The sequence below is a fragment of the Ruditapes philippinarum genome, unplaced genomic scaffold (assembly GCF_026571515.1).
Source record: "Ruditapes philippinarum isolate M1 unplaced genomic scaffold, ASM2657151v2 ctg4662_1_1_1_1, whole genome shotgun sequence".
In the NCBI taxonomy this organism is placed as follows: Eukaryota; Metazoa; Mollusca; class Bivalvia; order Venerida; family Veneridae; genus Ruditapes; species Ruditapes philippinarum.
In genome coordinates, this window is record NW_026854385.1 from 29,506 (window position 1) to 48,069 (window position 18,564).

At 32.0% G+C, this 18,564-nt stretch overlaps 2 protein-coding genes across 2 annotated transcripts; one reads left to right on the forward strand and one right to left on the reverse strand.

The window, feature by feature from the left end:
* Positions 1-470: 470 nt before the first annotated feature.
* On the reverse strand, positions 471-2,848 carry LOC132740020 (L-sorbose 1-dehydrogenase-like). The gene has a single exon (XM_060727874.1). The coding sequence runs from the start codon at positions 2,685-2,687 to the stop codon at positions 888-890; it is 1,800 nt and encodes a 599-aa protein (XP_060583857.1). The 5' UTR covers positions 2,688-2,848; the 3' UTR covers positions 471-887.
* Positions 2,849-4,094: 1,246 nt separating this feature from the next.
* Positions 4,095-17,638, forward strand: LOC132740019 (cartilage intermediate layer protein 2-like). The gene is made up of 3 exons (XM_060727873.1): positions 4,095-4,250; positions 14,589-14,701; positions 15,541-17,638. The coding sequence occupies exons 2-3, from the start codon at positions 14,602-14,604 to the stop codon at positions 16,404-16,406; spliced, it is 966 nt and encodes a 321-aa protein (XP_060583856.1). The 5' UTR covers positions 4,095-4,250; positions 14,589-14,601; the 3' UTR covers positions 16,407-17,638.
* Positions 17,639-18,564: the final 926 nt, after the last annotated feature.

Below are 18,564 nucleotides of genomic sequence, written 5' to 3' on the forward strand. Positions count from 1 at the left end.
ACCAGTAACATGTATGCAAATTTTCAAGTCATTCATTCACCCCATTTTTCTAGAATGTTCATCTTTCTTGTACCAAACGGCTAAAAATGAAAAGCGTTGTAATCAAATCCGGCTATGACTCGCAAAAACATCGATGTTCAATTTAATTTTGACTATATTAATGAGCCGTGTCATGACAAAACCAACATAGTGGGTTTGCGAACAGCATGGATCCAGACTGGCCTGCGCATCCGCGCAGTCTGATCAGGATCCATGCTGGTCGCTATCAGTTTCGGTACTTGTAATAGGGTTTATAAGCGAACAGCATGGATCCTGATCAGACTGCGCGAATGCGCAGGTGGGTCTGGATCCATGCTCGTCGCAAACCCACTATGTTGGTTTTGTCATGCCACGGCTCTTTTTTTTTTTAATTTTTATATCATCCTTTGCAGGTTTTTCCCATCTTAATTGATTTATCTTAAACTTCTTTGTAAGATATTCAAATCTAATGTTTCTTTGCTTTTGTTCCTCAGTTGAGTGCTACGTCTTGTAATACTCTGTATGGGCTTTGCATTCATTCATTTTTGGTAACTTTAATATAATTATCCTCTTCATTATATAGTTGTGACAACTTATGTACAGTTTGTCAGTGGTTCCACACCAAGATATAGCACAGGGTCCTTTCATGTGCAGTAATGAACGGATAGTCTTCGAGTCACTAGCCAACTGTTCAACACCGACTGTTTAGTTTCTTAGAAGGAAAACGTGTTAAATTAAGAATTTCGAAATATCAAACGATACATGATACGGTGACTAAATACGCAAGAAATCTTATGTCGATTCTGATATTTGTAGTTGGTATATATTACAGAATATGCAATGAAGTTTTATTATATAATGCTCGCATTTCAGTTAGCGCTGTTTATATGTTCTTTTATGCGACTGACTGTGTCCCTTTTTAGGATAAGATCTGCAGCTCTTTCAGCTATCATAATAACAGGGGCATTTGTATTTCCCGATACAATAGTCGGCATAATCGATGCATCAACCACACGTAAACCGTTAATACCTTTGACCTTTAATTCAGGATCAACTACAGAATTCGCGTCGTTATATGATCCCATTTTATATGTTGACGTCGGATGATAAACGGTCACAGCAAAATGACGTATTAAACATTCGTAAAATTTGTACGACATGAACTCATGTTCTTTACAAGTTTCAATTCTCATATGATTTCTATCCGCTCCAACTTTCTTGAAAGCCTCGGTTTCAATAATCTGCATTCCAAGCTTTAAAGCTTCAACAAAAACGTCCATGTCTTCCTTTTCGGCGAGATAATTTGGATCAATATCGGGATAGTCAAAAGGATCGGTACTTTTCAATGTAATTTTCCCGCGGCTCTTTTGATGTAAGATTATTGGCAATATAAGGAACCCTTCTTTCCAGTCGCTATGAAGTAAATCATTTGCAAAACTATTGTCGTATTTACTTTCATATGCTGGCGGTTGTTGAGCGTAGAAATGAATCTGGATGTCTGGATAATCTGTTTTGCAGTACTTTGATTTAGTAAAAGCAACTCCTGTTAAAGATGTTGATGTCAAGAAACCTGTTTTTGAGAGAGCATAACTAGCAATGCTTGAAATCGATTCCGCTTTATCTTTCGTTATGCTATCTGTCGTATTTATATCACTTCGTAACACACTGTACATATGATCTTGAAGGTTTTCTCCGACAGGCAGATCTGCTATGACAGGTATGTTCAAACTTTCAAGATGTTCTTTTGGCCCGATTCCAGACAACATCAATATTTGAGATGATCCAATCGTTCCAGCAGACAGAATAACTTCTTGATTTGCTTTTACCATTCTCTTGACACCATTTCGAATGAAGAAAACGCCAACAGCGGTATTGTTTTGAATGTTAACGTTAGACACGTGTGCTCGAATGACAACATGAAAATTTTCTCGTGACATAGCGGGTCTTAAAAATTCTCGAACAGTGCTCGCTCGTATTCCTCCTCTTACATTAACTTGTGATATACTAAAACCTAGCTGGTTTACCCCATTATAATCCACCTCTTCATATCCGAGTTCCTTTCCCGCCTCCACAAAGGTTTTTGTTAATGGCACATAGTCATCCAATGTAACTCCTAATGGTCCACCGGTATGATGGTATTTTGAATCTTTTAGTTCATCATCAAGCATATCCTCTGACTTTAAAAAGTAAGGTAATACGTCATCATAGGCCCAACCTTCACATCCTTCCTTGGCCCATCCATCATAGTCATATCTACTTCCACGTACATAGTTCATCATATTTATCATACTAGTACCTCCAAGAACCTTTCCAACGGGCCAGAAATGCATACCCGGATGTTTACCACTTGCGAGCCCGGTTGCTTTCTGGGGAACAGTGTAATATTCCCAGTCCCATTCAGTTTGCCAGAGTTTTGGGGCTGCGACAGGGATAGAAAACAACGGGTTGTCTGTCTCTTCGCCGCCAGCTTCTAAAAGAAGAACACTTATATTGGGGTCCTCTGACAATCGTGATGCTAATACCGCTCCGGCGGATCCCGCCCCAACTATAACGTAATCGAATTCATCATTTATAGCGTTTGCTATTTTAGAAGAATTTGGTTGGAAATAAATATATACCAGATATGCCACAAATCCTACAAGAACGGCTTTCCCAAAAATCCCCATCATTTCACTGAACAAATGTATTAAATATAGATCTATATGTTTTCGTCCGTTTTCAAAAACTATAAAAAAAACTTTCAGTCATTTATATTTTTCCTATGTAAGAAAAGTATCTTTTAGAAATTATATACGACGTTATTCGAATTCAAATCTAGGTTAGTCTGTCAGTTTAACATTGTTTAATTAATTATAAAATTTGATCATGATACTGTACCACTTGATTTTCTATACATTCATCAAATTGGTTACTTCCGTTGATTTTATCATTAATTTTATTGTTATAAGAAATCAACTAAAGGATGTTCAATATCATGACAAACATAAACATATTAACATACTTAATATATCATTTGACTTTAGGTATAGACCATTCAGTTTATATTTCAAATTGTTTTGCAATGAATAATAGTCACAATAAACTTCAGTATGTAAATTATTATCCCGTGTGTTAGTTGCTGACACACCGAGTATAATGCTCCATTATATGTGAGAATGTATATAAAACGTCCTGTTCAAGAATTTCATTCGTTCCTAAACTGATTAACTGAAAATATGCCGTTTGTTGTTTTACTTCTATTTGATAAAATAATATTTCATTCAATAATCAAAAAAGTTAACACACTTAACAAGTTTGTTTTCTCTTGTTTGGCTACTTTTATATTGTATATTGCCGGGCAGGTAGATACCCAATCTATATTGAACTAGATAAAGACAGGTACTGTTGCCAAAGTATAATAGTATATTGTATTCATAGCGAAACACGGTGGTCAATCTCTATTGTTCCACAAATACAAGAATCACAGCGATTATCGTTCACTTTGCAAATGATAACCTATTTTTGAAAATCCAATATTTATGTCAGTAGAACAAAGAGGAATGCTTCGAAAATTGCACAATAAGGTCAAAATCAGATAATTTCAAGAAATATACGCTTCTAAGATGAAAACTTCTAACTAAAAAGTACATTTCATCCACAATTAAATCCATTAAGTGTTTTAAAATTACAAAAAAATCAGAGCAGTTGTAAATATGACCATCACGATTTACACCTTGTTATACTATAAAAGTAAAGGATTTTCTTTAAATAGTAAAGGATTTTCAAAGTCCAAAAATGTACGCTGTCGGGTATTGTGTCTAAAAAGGAAATAAATGACTCATTTTTCTTAATCAAATGCTCTTCAAAATGGCGGACGATGGTAAACAATCAGTTCGTTATACGTAAATATGTTCGCTATTAAAACTCCTGATACAATGAACTAATTTTGCTTACAATTTAAGGAACTTCGGATATAAGGAACATATTTTGAATGTCAAAAGGAGTTCGTTATCAGCGGAGTTTACTGTATTAAACTTATTCTTAACGTTCGGGAAGACCCAATCAAATTCAAGTTTATTGTTATTATATATTACTCATCGAGTTGTACCTGGATTATGTAAATATCGATCAATCATGCACCCGGTTTGTTAATGACGCAAATAAAGGTGGAATGCTGCATATCAAAAAGAGAATTTTGTTTGATGTTTCAGAATTGCTTCATTGCTTCATCCCGTAGAGATACAGAAGAAAAGGTATGTTCAACATGATATTTACATAAATTGTTTTTTTCGCCATAAATAATCCTTTGCATTTAATTTGAAAAAAAAATATAGATCTATTTTAATTCTACTGTATATGTTTGTTTTTGTTTTATATATTAGCACACCTCCTCTATTGTTTGTGACAGGTCTTTATTTTTCGGATAGGTCTGTTCTAGTCAGACAGACCCGGTCATGAAAAACACGCGAAACAAGAAGTATCTTTAAAGGTTACTCAGCCAAAGTAAAACTGTATGGAAGGGATTATCCGCCACTCTAATTAATATGGATACATTGTAATTAATATGAAGACATTCTTATTTTTTTGAAGACATTCTAATTGATAGGAAGACATTATTATTATTATTATGAAAAACATTGTTATTAATATGAAGACATTATTATTAATACGTTGTAATCAGTATGCAATATTAAGATGTTGTACTTGCTGACTTAACTCGAGTTCTTATTGAAATATGCGAATATTCGATTTACACTTCATTTCTAAGGCTGTAAACATGCAAAATATACATGTAATTAGATATTTAATTTGCTGGCTTTCAAATATTTTTCCTTTTCTTTGAATTTGCTCAAATTCATTTGACACACATTTTATTCTTACAGGGTTTCAGTATTTATTTTACAAAAATCATGGTAATTTTTGTCGCATGCTGACATTGTGTATTATGTATCCGCAGTTTGCATAGCACACTAAGAGTTTCGAAGTATGATTTAAAATAAAATTAATTAGGTTTTTGCAATAGAATTGGCCCTTTTAATCAACGGGGAATAACCGGTAAAAGGTTTCAATGTTTATTTGAATACGTCAGGGCCCATATGGGCATATGACAACATAAAACAGTACATACATACAAAATAATACAAAATGGCAAATAATATGTAAAAACAAAATACTACAAAATGGCAAATTATAAATGGTCATACAACTCCATGGTGTAATAAAATTACTGTAATAATTGACTGATAATGGAGGATGAGAGAGAAAAATCAAAAATCATTGCGAGAAAAAACAAAGAGAAAATACATAATCTTATAAGCTAACATTATTTAAATAATAACATAATATTTTTGCAAAAGATGGCAAGTTTCAAAAGGATATCTTTATTACTATGGTTCATTAATTTTTCAAATTTTAAAGCACTTGGACGTTCATAGAAATATTTATCAAGATACAGCTTTCTTGTATTAACTAAATATGAACATTCAAAAAGATAATGGAATTCGTCGCCTAAAGAGTTACTGGTACATAGGTTACAAGTTCTAAGTTCTCTTGGAATATCATCAAACCTTCCTTTTTCAATAGGAAGTTTGTGATTCATACTTCTAAATTTAAAGAGAATTAAAGCTAAATTCATAGGTAACTTGCTGAGGTATGGCTCAAAACAAAAATCCTGTTTATAAATCCTGTAATTTAGACATTTACTGGAATTATTAATTGTACTTCTCCAATTTTGCATAAAATGATCACGCAATCTTAAGTTGACAGTATTCTTGAATGAAGCAGGAGATTCCACATTTTGATTTATCCAAAAATGCGACAATCCAAGATCATTTAAATTATTTCGAACAAAACAGACCCAATCTGATTTAATATTATTCAGAGTATATAAATTATGAGTTGTTCTATATAGAATGCTGACTATCTTATCATGTTTAGAATTAACTATTTTACCCCAGTAATTGAGAACTCTACTTTTAATTTGTGTTGAAAGTGGGGTAATACCCAACTCCCCATAAAAAATAACATTTGGAGTACTCTGTTTCAACTGTAGAATTATCTTTAGGTATTTTAATTGAAATTTATCCACAACACTCACATCTTCAACACCCCAAACTTCACACCCATACAACAAAATGGGTGCTATCATTGTATCAAACAAGTGTAATTGCATATCTATTGGTAAATTAAGTATCCTAGATTTCCTAATAACAGAAAACATGGCTTTACGGGCTTGATCAATAAGGAATGTTTTAGTTCTGCTGAATTTACCATTAAATGAAAATTGGACACCTAAATATGAGAAATACTCAACAATTTCAAGGACAGTCCCCTCATAGTGAAAGTTAGGCATATTACGCAAACCTCTCTTGGTTTTCCAAAATATAATAACTTTGGTTTTATTTGTATTTACTTCAAGATTCCAAAGCTTGCAGTAGTCAGACATAGCGTTTAATGCTAACTGAAGCTGCTGAGAGCTCTCTGACAATATTACAGTGTCATCCGCATACATAGTAAATACAGTTTAAGATAAACTTCCATTTCATCATCACTTAACATATCATTTATATGTTCTTTTAGAAACTGCAAACCTTCATATTTATCAGACATAAAATTAGTTAGATCATTCAAGAAAAGAGAAAACAATATTGGAGATAAGTTTTCACCTTGTCTTACTCCAGTATGACTAGTGAAAAAAATCTGAAATTGTATTATTCGAACTAACACATGACTTAGCTTTGTCATACATATTGACAGTGTATTATTTTAAAGCATTTCCCATCAATATTGTAACTTAATAATTTTATGACACATGGCAGTGCGATTTACAGAATCAAAGGCCTTGCGATAATCTACAAATGCACAATACAATTTTTTTCCATGTGCTAGATATACGTCCACTAGAAGTTTTAATGAAAATATGTGATCAACAGTACTATAATGCTTCCTGAAACCTGCTTGTTCTTCACATAGAATGTTGTTTTGATTCCAAAAAGTCATTTAATCTGTTATTAAGTACCGAAGTGAAAAGTTTTCCAAAGCAAACTGAGTATTGTTATGCCCCTGTAATTATCCGGATCATTAACATCCCCTTTATTTTTATACAATGGTAAGATAACTCCCTTGCTCCACACATCCGGAAAGATACCAGAGTCTAATATAATGTTAAAAAATAGCTTAAGTACAGCCAGCAGATTATCAGGAGCATTTTTGAGATACTCATTAATAATATTATCAAATATAGATGGACTTTTATTATTCTTAAGCGCCTTTATAGCCTTATCTATTTCTTGCTCAGTAAATTGCGAATTCAGTGCCTCATTAAACATTGGTAAGTTGTTAAACATTAAAATTATCTACGTCATTTTCATTTCTTAAAATATCTGCATTCAAATTACTGAAATGCTCATGGAAAACCTCATTAGTTATTTTATTTATTATCACTTTTTTATCAGAAGAATATTTATTTAATAAACTCAAATAAGATTTAGGATCACTATGCTTTAGTCCTCTCAGTTTTTTTATGACATTGTCATTGAACTGTTAAACTTTTTATTTAATTCTTTTTTATAATCTTTTACTGTTTATCATCATAAGGTTTTTTATTACCTTCGGTTTTATTTTTCCTATAGGTATTTCTGCTTAGGTAATATTTCCTTTCTAAATTCGAGCAATCTTTATCAAACCATTTTTTGGTCAATTTTGCATTTTTTTCTTTCTGTGAAATACTTTTTTTTTCTTGTATTAAATTACACCTTTTAGCAGCATTAGTTATGATACTTGACAGTTTTTCAGTCAAGGAATTAATACATTCATCATTATAATTCTTATCATTTAATATTTTAATCATTTCTTCTGTAATATTATTTGTATCGATATTATCAAACTGATTTATATAATCATCCTTCAGATTTTTATCCCATGTTGATTTAATAATGGCCTCATTGTTATCGTTTTGCAAAACTGAATTATCTACATTACAAGTAAGATCCTTTCCAATAATATTAAAACACAATTCTATACCACAATGAACATCAGAAAATAGTGGATTAAAATCTGTCACATCAAAATGGGTTACTTTGGGAAAGTTAATAGCAGACAATAAAACATAATCAATCAGACTAGTATTTGTAGTTGTGCATTTTCCTATATAGGCATCAGCACCACATCGACCATTAGCAATATGGACATCTGTAAATTTACAAACCTGAAGAAGTCTATTACCATAATTGTTACAGTTATGCATATCACGCGAGTAACGATCAACAGGAAATCCTAATTCAATAAGACGACTTTGTCCAATCAATTGTTTTGTACTGTTATCAAAAAACCTATCAGCAATGTACTTATTTAAGTCTGTAAAGTCAGCAAGTCTACCACTTTTTGCATTAAAATCTCCAAATATACAAAAATCACAGTCATCATAAACAGTGTTGAAATTAAGAATACTATTTTCCAATTCAACAAACAAATCTAGTGAACTATATTTAGAACTTTCTGGAGGAATATACACTACTCCAAATATGCTGGATCTGTCTTTAAATTTAAACCATAAACAGTTTTCAGTGGCGTGATCAAGAAATATTACATTTTTTATCAGAGAATTTTTTATAAAAAACCCCAACACCTCCAGATCCACGTTTACAATTATCTCTATTTATAGATCTAAATGTATAACCCCTCAACATTAACATTATCAAATTGGTCTAGTTTAGTTTCAACTATACAAAAATATCAAAGTCCTTAATAAAATCAATAAAGTCTGGTATCAGTAACTTGGATACCAAACACAAACATTCAGAAAGTAGAATTTAACTATTTGAGATTCAAATGGAATGCAATAGAAGTGGTCATGATTAATTTATATTTTTACATCTACATTTTTATGGTTATTTATATCAAACACATCATTCTCATTGTTTGAAATATTATATTGATTACAAGTAGAACTGCACTTGTCCGTAACTTTGTCAATCACAGCATGGTCAGTAGAGATAAATGAACTGTCAACATCGGAACAATTTTCAACAGAAACAGAAATATCAAAGTTATTTTGACTAGTAGAAGAGTCTGTCAATGAGGAAATGGTCTCATCCTCCGACGCATCCTAGATGAGGTGCTCGAGTCCTAGTTCCTTGAGATCTGCCTCGATACCAATGTTAAACAGGTCATCCGGGGAAGAGATGATAATGTGTTTACTCTGGTAAGTACAATGAATGTTCCCATCACGAGTGTATACATTGGATGTATCATCACACTTCTTGACAATGTGAAGAAGTCTTACACGTAACTGCGTCATATCCTCGGTGATAAACACGTTCTTGTAGACTTCTGATTTCTTCAAAAGTTTCTCCAACGAGAATAGTTTATGGAGTTTTGCCCGCGACACAAAACGCACAATAATCTGGTGCTTTGACTTTGTAGGGTGGCAAGCACTAATATCATCCACTGTGAATGTATAATCATCAGGGTCAGACTGGTCAAGAGATTTTAATTTGTTAAAAAGCTCCACGGTTTGAGGGAGAAGAGGTGCCTTTTCATCGTACTTGAAATTGTGGATTCTTACGTTTTCCCGTCTTGTGTACTGCTCTAAGCGGTCTAGCTCGTATTTTCATATACGGACGTTGGCCTTGATATAATTGATGGTTTCCTCGGAAGCACATTTGTCGATACTCGCTTGTAATTTGTCAAATTTCTCACTAAGAAGTTCATAAACAGAGTCCGCAAGCACAGATATTTCTTCTTTGGATAATTTATTTCCTTTTTTTCCACTCATAGTTGTTGTTTGAAGTTGTGGAATATGTATAAATTGAATATTTTGTATTAGAAATTTACAGCATGGTCGCTGCCATTTTACCGGAAGTCAGATTAAAAATGTAAAAAATAATAACCGCTCCCTGACCGGTGTTCACAAATCTGATACTACGAAAACTTATCCGATCATGTGGAGGTTAATGACTACCAAATATTTCCCCCTATATATAACGTATAGTAAAAAGGCCAAGTCTAAGACAAAATATCTCAAAATCCGCCGCATACAGTATGCCACATGCATACCTTTTCTGAAAGATCTCCAAAAATGAGTTGATTTAAAGAATAAAAATGATATGTTGCGCATTATGCAAGAGAGAACATGATGCGAAATCAAACAAACCATTTTCGAAATTTTTTTTTCATGCGTAAATTTACACCTTGAATTGGTTTTACGATGTTTGATCGGATCTTTTCCATGAGGTGATTTTTACGTCCTCACCGAAAGGGATCAGCGACCTCTGTCGCAAGAAAACGCACTACAAAAATTGGTTCCCGCTTCGTTTTTTGATAACGTCAACATTGTTATGAAGACGATTTTGTTTTAATGAGTCAATGTTAAACAGCATTTTATACTGCGAATGATGTTTCGATTGTTTTGATTAAATGTTGAACATTTAATTACAAATTAATTAACACATATTCGGTAGCGTCCATACATTGAATACCTAATGTTGATTTTAATGTGTGATTTTGAATTAAAATGTATTAAATATATTTTAAGGGAAATCATACCATTTTTCAGAATGACAGAAGAAAAACGTGTATAAAATTAAAATTAACGTATTCAAATTCACTATCGCAAAAATAAAAACGGACATTGGAATGTCATAAAGCATAATAGGTGAACTGGCGAATAATCCCTTCCAATAAACTGCATTTACTTGCGTAGGTTGTTTTAGAGTTGCGTATACATGATGAAATGATAGCAGTGATTGCTATTATTTTTGCAAATTCTCAGTTGATGACGGACTTTTTTAAACTTGGAAAATAAATTATAAAACATAAAATTAATAAATCTTCATATTTTCCTGTGTTACAGTATTTATTGTACATGTGCTTATTACGTTTCTCCGGCCGATGGCCGATCTAATTTCAGTTTTACTGCCTATAAGTCAAAATTTCTTTGGTCATCTGAAATCTCGGAATCTGATTGGCCTTGTAAAATTATTAGGAAAAAAAAAAAGGATTTTTCTGACATGGTATACGCGTCTAATTTGTAATTGATCTAAAGGATTTCTGGAAACGATTTATCTACAGTTGAGTTCACACTAAACGTCCCACCCTTGTGCACTTGAACTAGAAATGCACACCGTGTGCACTTCTATTGCACTAGACCATATGACCAGACTGGCCAGGGAAGGTGACACCTAAATAGTTTATTGGATAATTGCATAACAAGTGACAGGGAGCATCCATTGTTTAGCTGCTGCTGTAAAAAACTTTGAGGATATATGGCCTATTCATGAATATAAATAAGTAAATTTTGAAATCAGCAGTTTTAACATTTTAGATGATATCATTTTAAAGCTTAAAATTAAAAAAAAATTATTTATTGTAATCATTAACCAGTATTTAACTGTGAGTGTAAAATAATACCCCTTAAAATTATAGAATATATAAGGTTAAATTTAAATATGCTCTGTAATGGATAATTAAATGAAGTGTTTTTAAAGCTTTTTTCTAAAATTTATGATTATGTATTTTAATTTTTCTAGTGTACAAATGTGAAAATCAATGTGATAATTCTGGCCCCATTTATTTAGTTTCTAACAACATTAACTTTTTTCATCAGCTCAAACTAATCAAGGAAAGGTTTATATTTAAGCTAAAATATTATTTTTATAATATATAACTTAGAAACCATTCCTTATGTTCAATATTGAAAGAGAACATTAATACATTGATTTTAAAACAATCAATATGCTGTGATAATTTTGTATTCAACCGTGAAATGCTTGCATATTTTTAAAGATATAAATAATTTAAATATAATACATAAAATAAATAAATTTGATATCTTTTTTCACGATTACAATATTTAAAAAAATAATGTATAAAGGGAATACTTTTATAGAAGAGGAAAGTCTCAAGTCGGAATATTTTTGAAAGTGATTGTTTTCATTATACCAGTCTCCTGCTGATAAGAGGGCCTCAGGGTAAATAACTACTAGTGCATATTTAGTGCACTGCAAGTGCATTTTGTGTAACCTTAAGTGTGAACTCAACTGTAGTTAAATTTCAGATACTTAAGTTCTGTTTAACCATTCCTTCCCCTCACATTATAAGTTTTATATTGCCATGCACCCTCCTACAGATTATTTTACGCTGCTTTTACGAGTTACAAATTTTGTCAAACATTAACGAAACCACCCCACGATCCCGTTTACTCATGCGCATGAACATAGCTAAAAGCACACAAGAAAACGAACTTATACGGAATTATCAGTTAAATACAAAGTTTATAATTTTCATGTGTTTTACATATTTATGAAGTATTCATAAAACTGCTAACGATTGAATTGTTTGCCTATAATTAATAAGTGTCAAGCTATTTTATATGAGAATGCTTTATTTTCGTTATTTCCAGAGGTGTTGCAAATCTGTTGATTAGGGTATTAAGTATCAACAAAACGTTGTCCTTTAAAAACTTTCTATAAAATTTTGATTTGAATAAACTTAAATTACTTGAGCTAAAACGACATTCACAATAATATAAATAAAAGTATTACATGACGATAAAAATGAACTTAGTACGAAATTAATTGTTTTGTTTGTAGTTCTTATTTACTTCTTTACATTCAAAGGATTTACTTCAGCCTTTACGTTTTGTTTCTAATTAAAATAATTTGTATACATGTGTCAACATATGTATATGATTTTAATATTTCAAAACTTTGAATGTAAAATTCAATAAAAGGCTCTATATCTTAATCCTTATGATTTCATTTCCATGTTTCCTACGATACGATATGCAAATAAAAAAGTTCGGCCGAGTATCTTTTACAAAGATACTTCTTGTTACTTTTATTTTTCGTCTGTCACGGAAGCCCTTGTTTGTCAATAATGCCATGCAATTTATTAATAATATCTTGTTGCAAAGATCAAAGACGCCACCATGAACAAAACATTATCTGAATCGTACTCAACATTTTCGCTTAATGCATTTTTACTCTCATATATATATATCGTTTCGATGTGATGAATTTCATTTTAGAGGAAATCGAAATTAGATTATTTAGCATAACAAAATACTTACATTTCAATTGACATAGCGTTCAATGGTTAGATCTAAGATGCTCTGCATGATACCTTTCTAAATGAAACTGTTATGTTTAGTAATGAATACCTTACATTGACGTATTAATGCACACGTTAATATATGCTTCATTGATATTCAAATGTAAGGAAATTATGATATTCATATCACATGAACACATCAATAATCATATAATATCATAAACAAACACCAGAAAAGTTGGGTGTTTATTTGGTATCTATAGATATTTTCATGCAGATAGAAAGCGGGCAATTTTGCCATTCATAACTCAGCAGATTTGTTGCATTGCATAAGCTGTTCACTAAATAATTAAGACAATCTTTAAAACAATGTAAAATGTTGTAAAATGTTAAATGGGAGGAAGCACAATTCAATCATCTCAAACATTCGAGAAATTTAACAAGAAAGTTTGATTGATTGTTAAACAGTTATTTAGTTTATACGTCTCAGAAAAATCCTTTTTATTATTCTATGAATTTTAGAATGGACTCTGAGATTCTTGGATTTCAGTTTGTAATTTAAAAATGACAGATGAAAATCCAACTTATATTCAGTTCATTTGTGTAAATTTTACAGGAAGTCAAACCGTTCTCTGACGGACTTCATCCGAAAAATAGACCTGCCTAAGTGCAGACAAAGCAAACATTAAATGTAATCAGACATTAAAAATGACAAATATTTAAGGAATTTAATTTTTAATAAATGCACTTAGCAATTATTCCAACATCTCTATAATAGATATTCAAATAAGAATAATGGAAAGCATATCAAAGTTAAGACACATTTAAAATTCATTTTATCGCGTCATTTTTCAAAGTAATAATAATTTTAGCGGATCTTTTGGCTTTCTGGCAGTAATTTATTTCACAATATGACAAAAATGGACGCTTCAAGTTTATTTCTATGAAACTACATGTACAACAGTTACTAGTATCCGATCATACTTATTACGATTTTAAATCACAAAATCCATAATATCTTAAACGCTCTAGAAAAACATAGTTCATAAAACTTGTATGCAAAATCTTATATAGAAAAAATATAACAAATAGAAACAAATTTAACAAAAAATAAAAATACATGTATGTCCATTTAAAACGCATTTGTGATTCATTTCCTTATTCAGAAAACTTTTGCACGGGAAAAATTTACCATTTTTGCTTGTACTTCTAACATAGCTTTTTTTACTACCGGTATTGTTCAACATTATACTATGTGGACCTGTGACGAAGTTTGTAGAGCACTCTCTTTTGTTTAAGATATCATTTATGTCAGGTTTGGTAATACTCTATTCAAACATATCACAGGAATTCCTACTTACTGTGCACCCCTGGTCGCCGACTTGTTTTTGTACTGTTATGAAAGAGACTTTATGTTGAGTCTCTGAAAATACACAACAAGATGTTATAGTAGCATTTACTTCTAGATACCGTGATGATATACATTACCATTGTGTTTATTAACATTGCAAGTGATTTTTTTCTTCTTTTTACTCTTTCAGACACGGCATAAAAATGCAATTTGGAATAGCTTTATGTGTTATTATAGTCGTCATGGCGTCCAGTTTGACTGAAGGACGGCGTACCACACCATCGACTCCTCTTAGAAATGAAAGTAAGTTAAATAGGAATACGATATACACGTATATTTGTCTAGTACAGATTAGATTTAACTTTGTTATTATAATCGCTTATATTGTTTGTTTATTTCTTTTTGTACAAATAAATATCTATACCAATGTACCATTCGTTGATATGTTTATTCGTTCACGTAAACGTGCTGACATATCTAGAAAGCCTTGAAATAAATGATAAAATTAATGCTCAAATGATCACAAAATTACAGAAGTATTGTTTATATCTTGAAGAAATTGGTAGTAAGAATACAAAATTATCGTTCAATGACATCGCCGTATAAACACACGGATAATTTCATTTTCACATATTTTTATCTAACTTTCAAGTTATCTTAAGACAGAGATCATGAGAAGTGTGTGGTTTCAACTTTACATAAAATATGTGAATCACATTTTTAGGATTGTTATGTTCATATTGGTAGAACTGGCCATGGGTACTTGAAGGTGTTTTGTTATTGTTTTCTAAATATTCTAAATTATACTACAAAAGTGCTTGTCTACAGCTTCATTTATTCTTAAACGTGATGGAACCTGTATCAACAGGATATTCATTGATATTAACGACTATGGCTTGTAACTGATTCATATTTTAATGTATGTAGTCTTGATACTCTGTTAGACAATTAATTTATTTTCTCATACACGGTTATATCCATAAAAGCTAAATGAAAATAATTTTCACTACAAATGGAATTAGTATTTAAACAAATGGTTTTCTTTTATGGTATTTTTATTCCAAAATGCATTGTGATTTAGCTCTACCTAACAGTTTATGTATTAATGTTTTTATTTAAAATTTCATTTTTTATAAAACCAGTTGAGAGGACAGAACCGACAGAACGACTATCACAAATGAGAACTCTGGTTGGAACCTGTAAAGTCGATATTGGAACTTGTCCAATTGGATCCAGTTCAACATTTCGAAAAATTTCAGAGTTTTGTTCCGATGATGGATACATCTGCGCTGAAACAGAAACGCGAATCAAAGACTGCGGACAGTTCGGAGGCATATCGTATGAATACGTTAAACGCTGTGGGTGTTGTAAAGATACTGGTATCGTTGTCACTGGTGTTGTTAAAGACCAATCCACTAACGACCGAGTTGGAAAAACACTTGTCTTTTTTGACATCCAAGAACGACCTATAGCTACTGATGTCAATGGTACGTTCAGAACAACCATTGAATCGAGAGTCCGGCGGGTTGTCATTAGAACAAAAAACAGAAATTACCTGGAAGCCGTCAAGGTTGTTGATATACCAGAGGGTTTTAGAGGTCCGGTGGAAGTTGAACTGTTTGTCATCAGGAAATCTAACCCTGTGAAATTTGATTCAACTGTCAATACAGTACTTTCTCTTTCAAATAATCCACTAGATCTAAAAGCAGGTCGTACATTTGTCGAAATTCAAGCAAATTCTTTCATTAATCGCCAAGGAAAGCCTTACAAAGGGAATGTCATAGCACGCATTACATTTATTGATACAGAATATAACCCTGATACAGAAATTAACTATGACACTGTAGCTCCAGGCGTATTTCAAACTGCAGTTAAGAATTCGGTTGAACCTCTTATCTCTGAAGGTGAAGTTTCCTTTAATTTTGAAAGTGCTGATGGAAAAGAAATAATCCTTTCAGCACCAGTGACATTTACTGGACGAAAAGATTATAAAAGTCTGGAAGCTTAATTCTTCAACCGGTTTATGGGAACTTGTGAAACCCTCTCAAACAAGAGGTAAACGTCAGGTATCTTTGGACGAGATACTGAGCATTGATACTGACCGTTGGTACAATATTGACAAGATCCCTGGCGCTCCAAGATGCTACTTTAAAGGTAGAATCTTTGATGAAATGAGTGGATTAGAAATTTCAAGCAGCAGTACTGCAACATTTAGGCCAGAAATAACTGCGTACACATCCATCGGACAGCGTTTGAGACTGTATGCCGGATACACAACTGAACCAAGTACAACATGCTATGAAGTGAGATGCCCAAAAGTTAGTAAACCTGATGATAACCTTGCTGGTTTTATCAGCATGACTTCAACAGAAGTGATTTCTATTGGGGGAATAAACTTTCCACTCGTTACCCATCTTACTCCAAGAGTATTTGCTGACTATGACGCTGCTGTTATACAGCCAAAACTTTCCGATGTTCAGTACAAAATTGCACCAAATAATTTGGACATTTTCGTAAATTTTGTTTCTGACATTGCTGGTCCGTTTTACACCGACAGAAACAAATGTGAAAGTTCAAGTGCCACACAGCCTGCTTTCCATTTCTTTAAACCACAACTGCCTAGTTACGAGCCGGTTCCTGATGATGCCAAAATTTGCACAGCAAGGATTGCCTTTAAAGATAGTTATAACTTCTACAACTATTTATCAGTCTTATCCTTTTTACCAAATGTGACGGGAATCAGTGTGTGGGAACAAAAAGGCTCGAAGTTCTACTACACAGACGCTGCACAAATGAAACTGTCAACAAATGGCAAAACACAATTCGTTTTTATTTGTCTTAAGTACAGATGTAGTACAGACAACGAATTCACCACTGTTATTATTGATATAGACATCCCTGTCGACCGAAGACCAGAATTTGGTTGTTCCGGAAAAAACACTGAAGATTCTTCACCAAACTGAAAAGGTGACATCGGTTCTATTGAAGGTTTCTTTAAGGGGCCAGAAGAAGTCGGGGCTGGTCCAGATTTCTACAACACGGAAGTCAACGATTGCCAACAGGAGACGAATGATTCAAAATTTGCATATGAGTTGTTTTGCTAAAGTAAATAAGAAAACAAAAATTCATAAACTCACAGTTTTATATTTAAAAGAAGTGTCAAAAATGCTAATGAAATGTTCTTTAACTCAAATATTTCAATGTCATTTGAAATAAACTTTCTTTACTTGCAAGAAAAAAAACAACAACAACAACAAAAATATAAAAATATCTGTACTTTGTTTTTGTTTCTTATTAAGTATAATATTTTGTTCTTTTATAGATACATTTTTCAAATGAGTGCTAAGCATCTAAAATATACATAATATATTTTATGTAATTATCTGGCTTGACTCTCAGTATTTGCATGATTTAGATTTGGTGTAATGTTCTTTTCTAAATTAATAATAAAAGCAAATGAACTGCAAATGAGATAATTGTTGTTTTCTATATACGATGGAAGGCTATATGCCTTATTGCAGCATCTCACAGCTTATTCACAGTGTATCTACAAATAAGAAATTGTGGCTAACAAATTATCGGTACAGCTGTCATTATTTGATATATTGTGTGTTATTGCGAGTGATGTAACCTTACAATTGTTTTTAATCTCCTATCATATTCTTCATTTGAAAATGAAGCTTTACTTAATTTTTGAGAATGATTCTCTTAATAAAACCTTACAAAAAATACCGATCATAATTGTCTGCAATTAATTATGCGTGAAGTTTGACTACGTCACTTCCTATGGTTTATAATATGAAACGTTAGTAGTTTAGAATAGACATATAAATCAGACTTTCTTTTCTGTAGCATAGTGCCCTAGCTAATAATAATAATAATAATAATAATAATAATAATTGTAATAATAATGAAAAATCCGATGAAGCGTATTGCTTTTTAAGTTAAGATTCAGTTTTAACGCTATTAAGTCAGTCACATATCTTTGTACCGTAGATGACTAGAGAAGGTTTTGTACTCTTGTTCGGTCAGTTCTTTGCAAATTAGCAACAACAAAAGATATTAATGGCTTAAAATCACATTGTGATAAATTTATCATATGTGTTCCAAATCCGAACATAAAAATTAAAGCTTAACAGGTTCGAAAGTTGAATGATAATGCATTA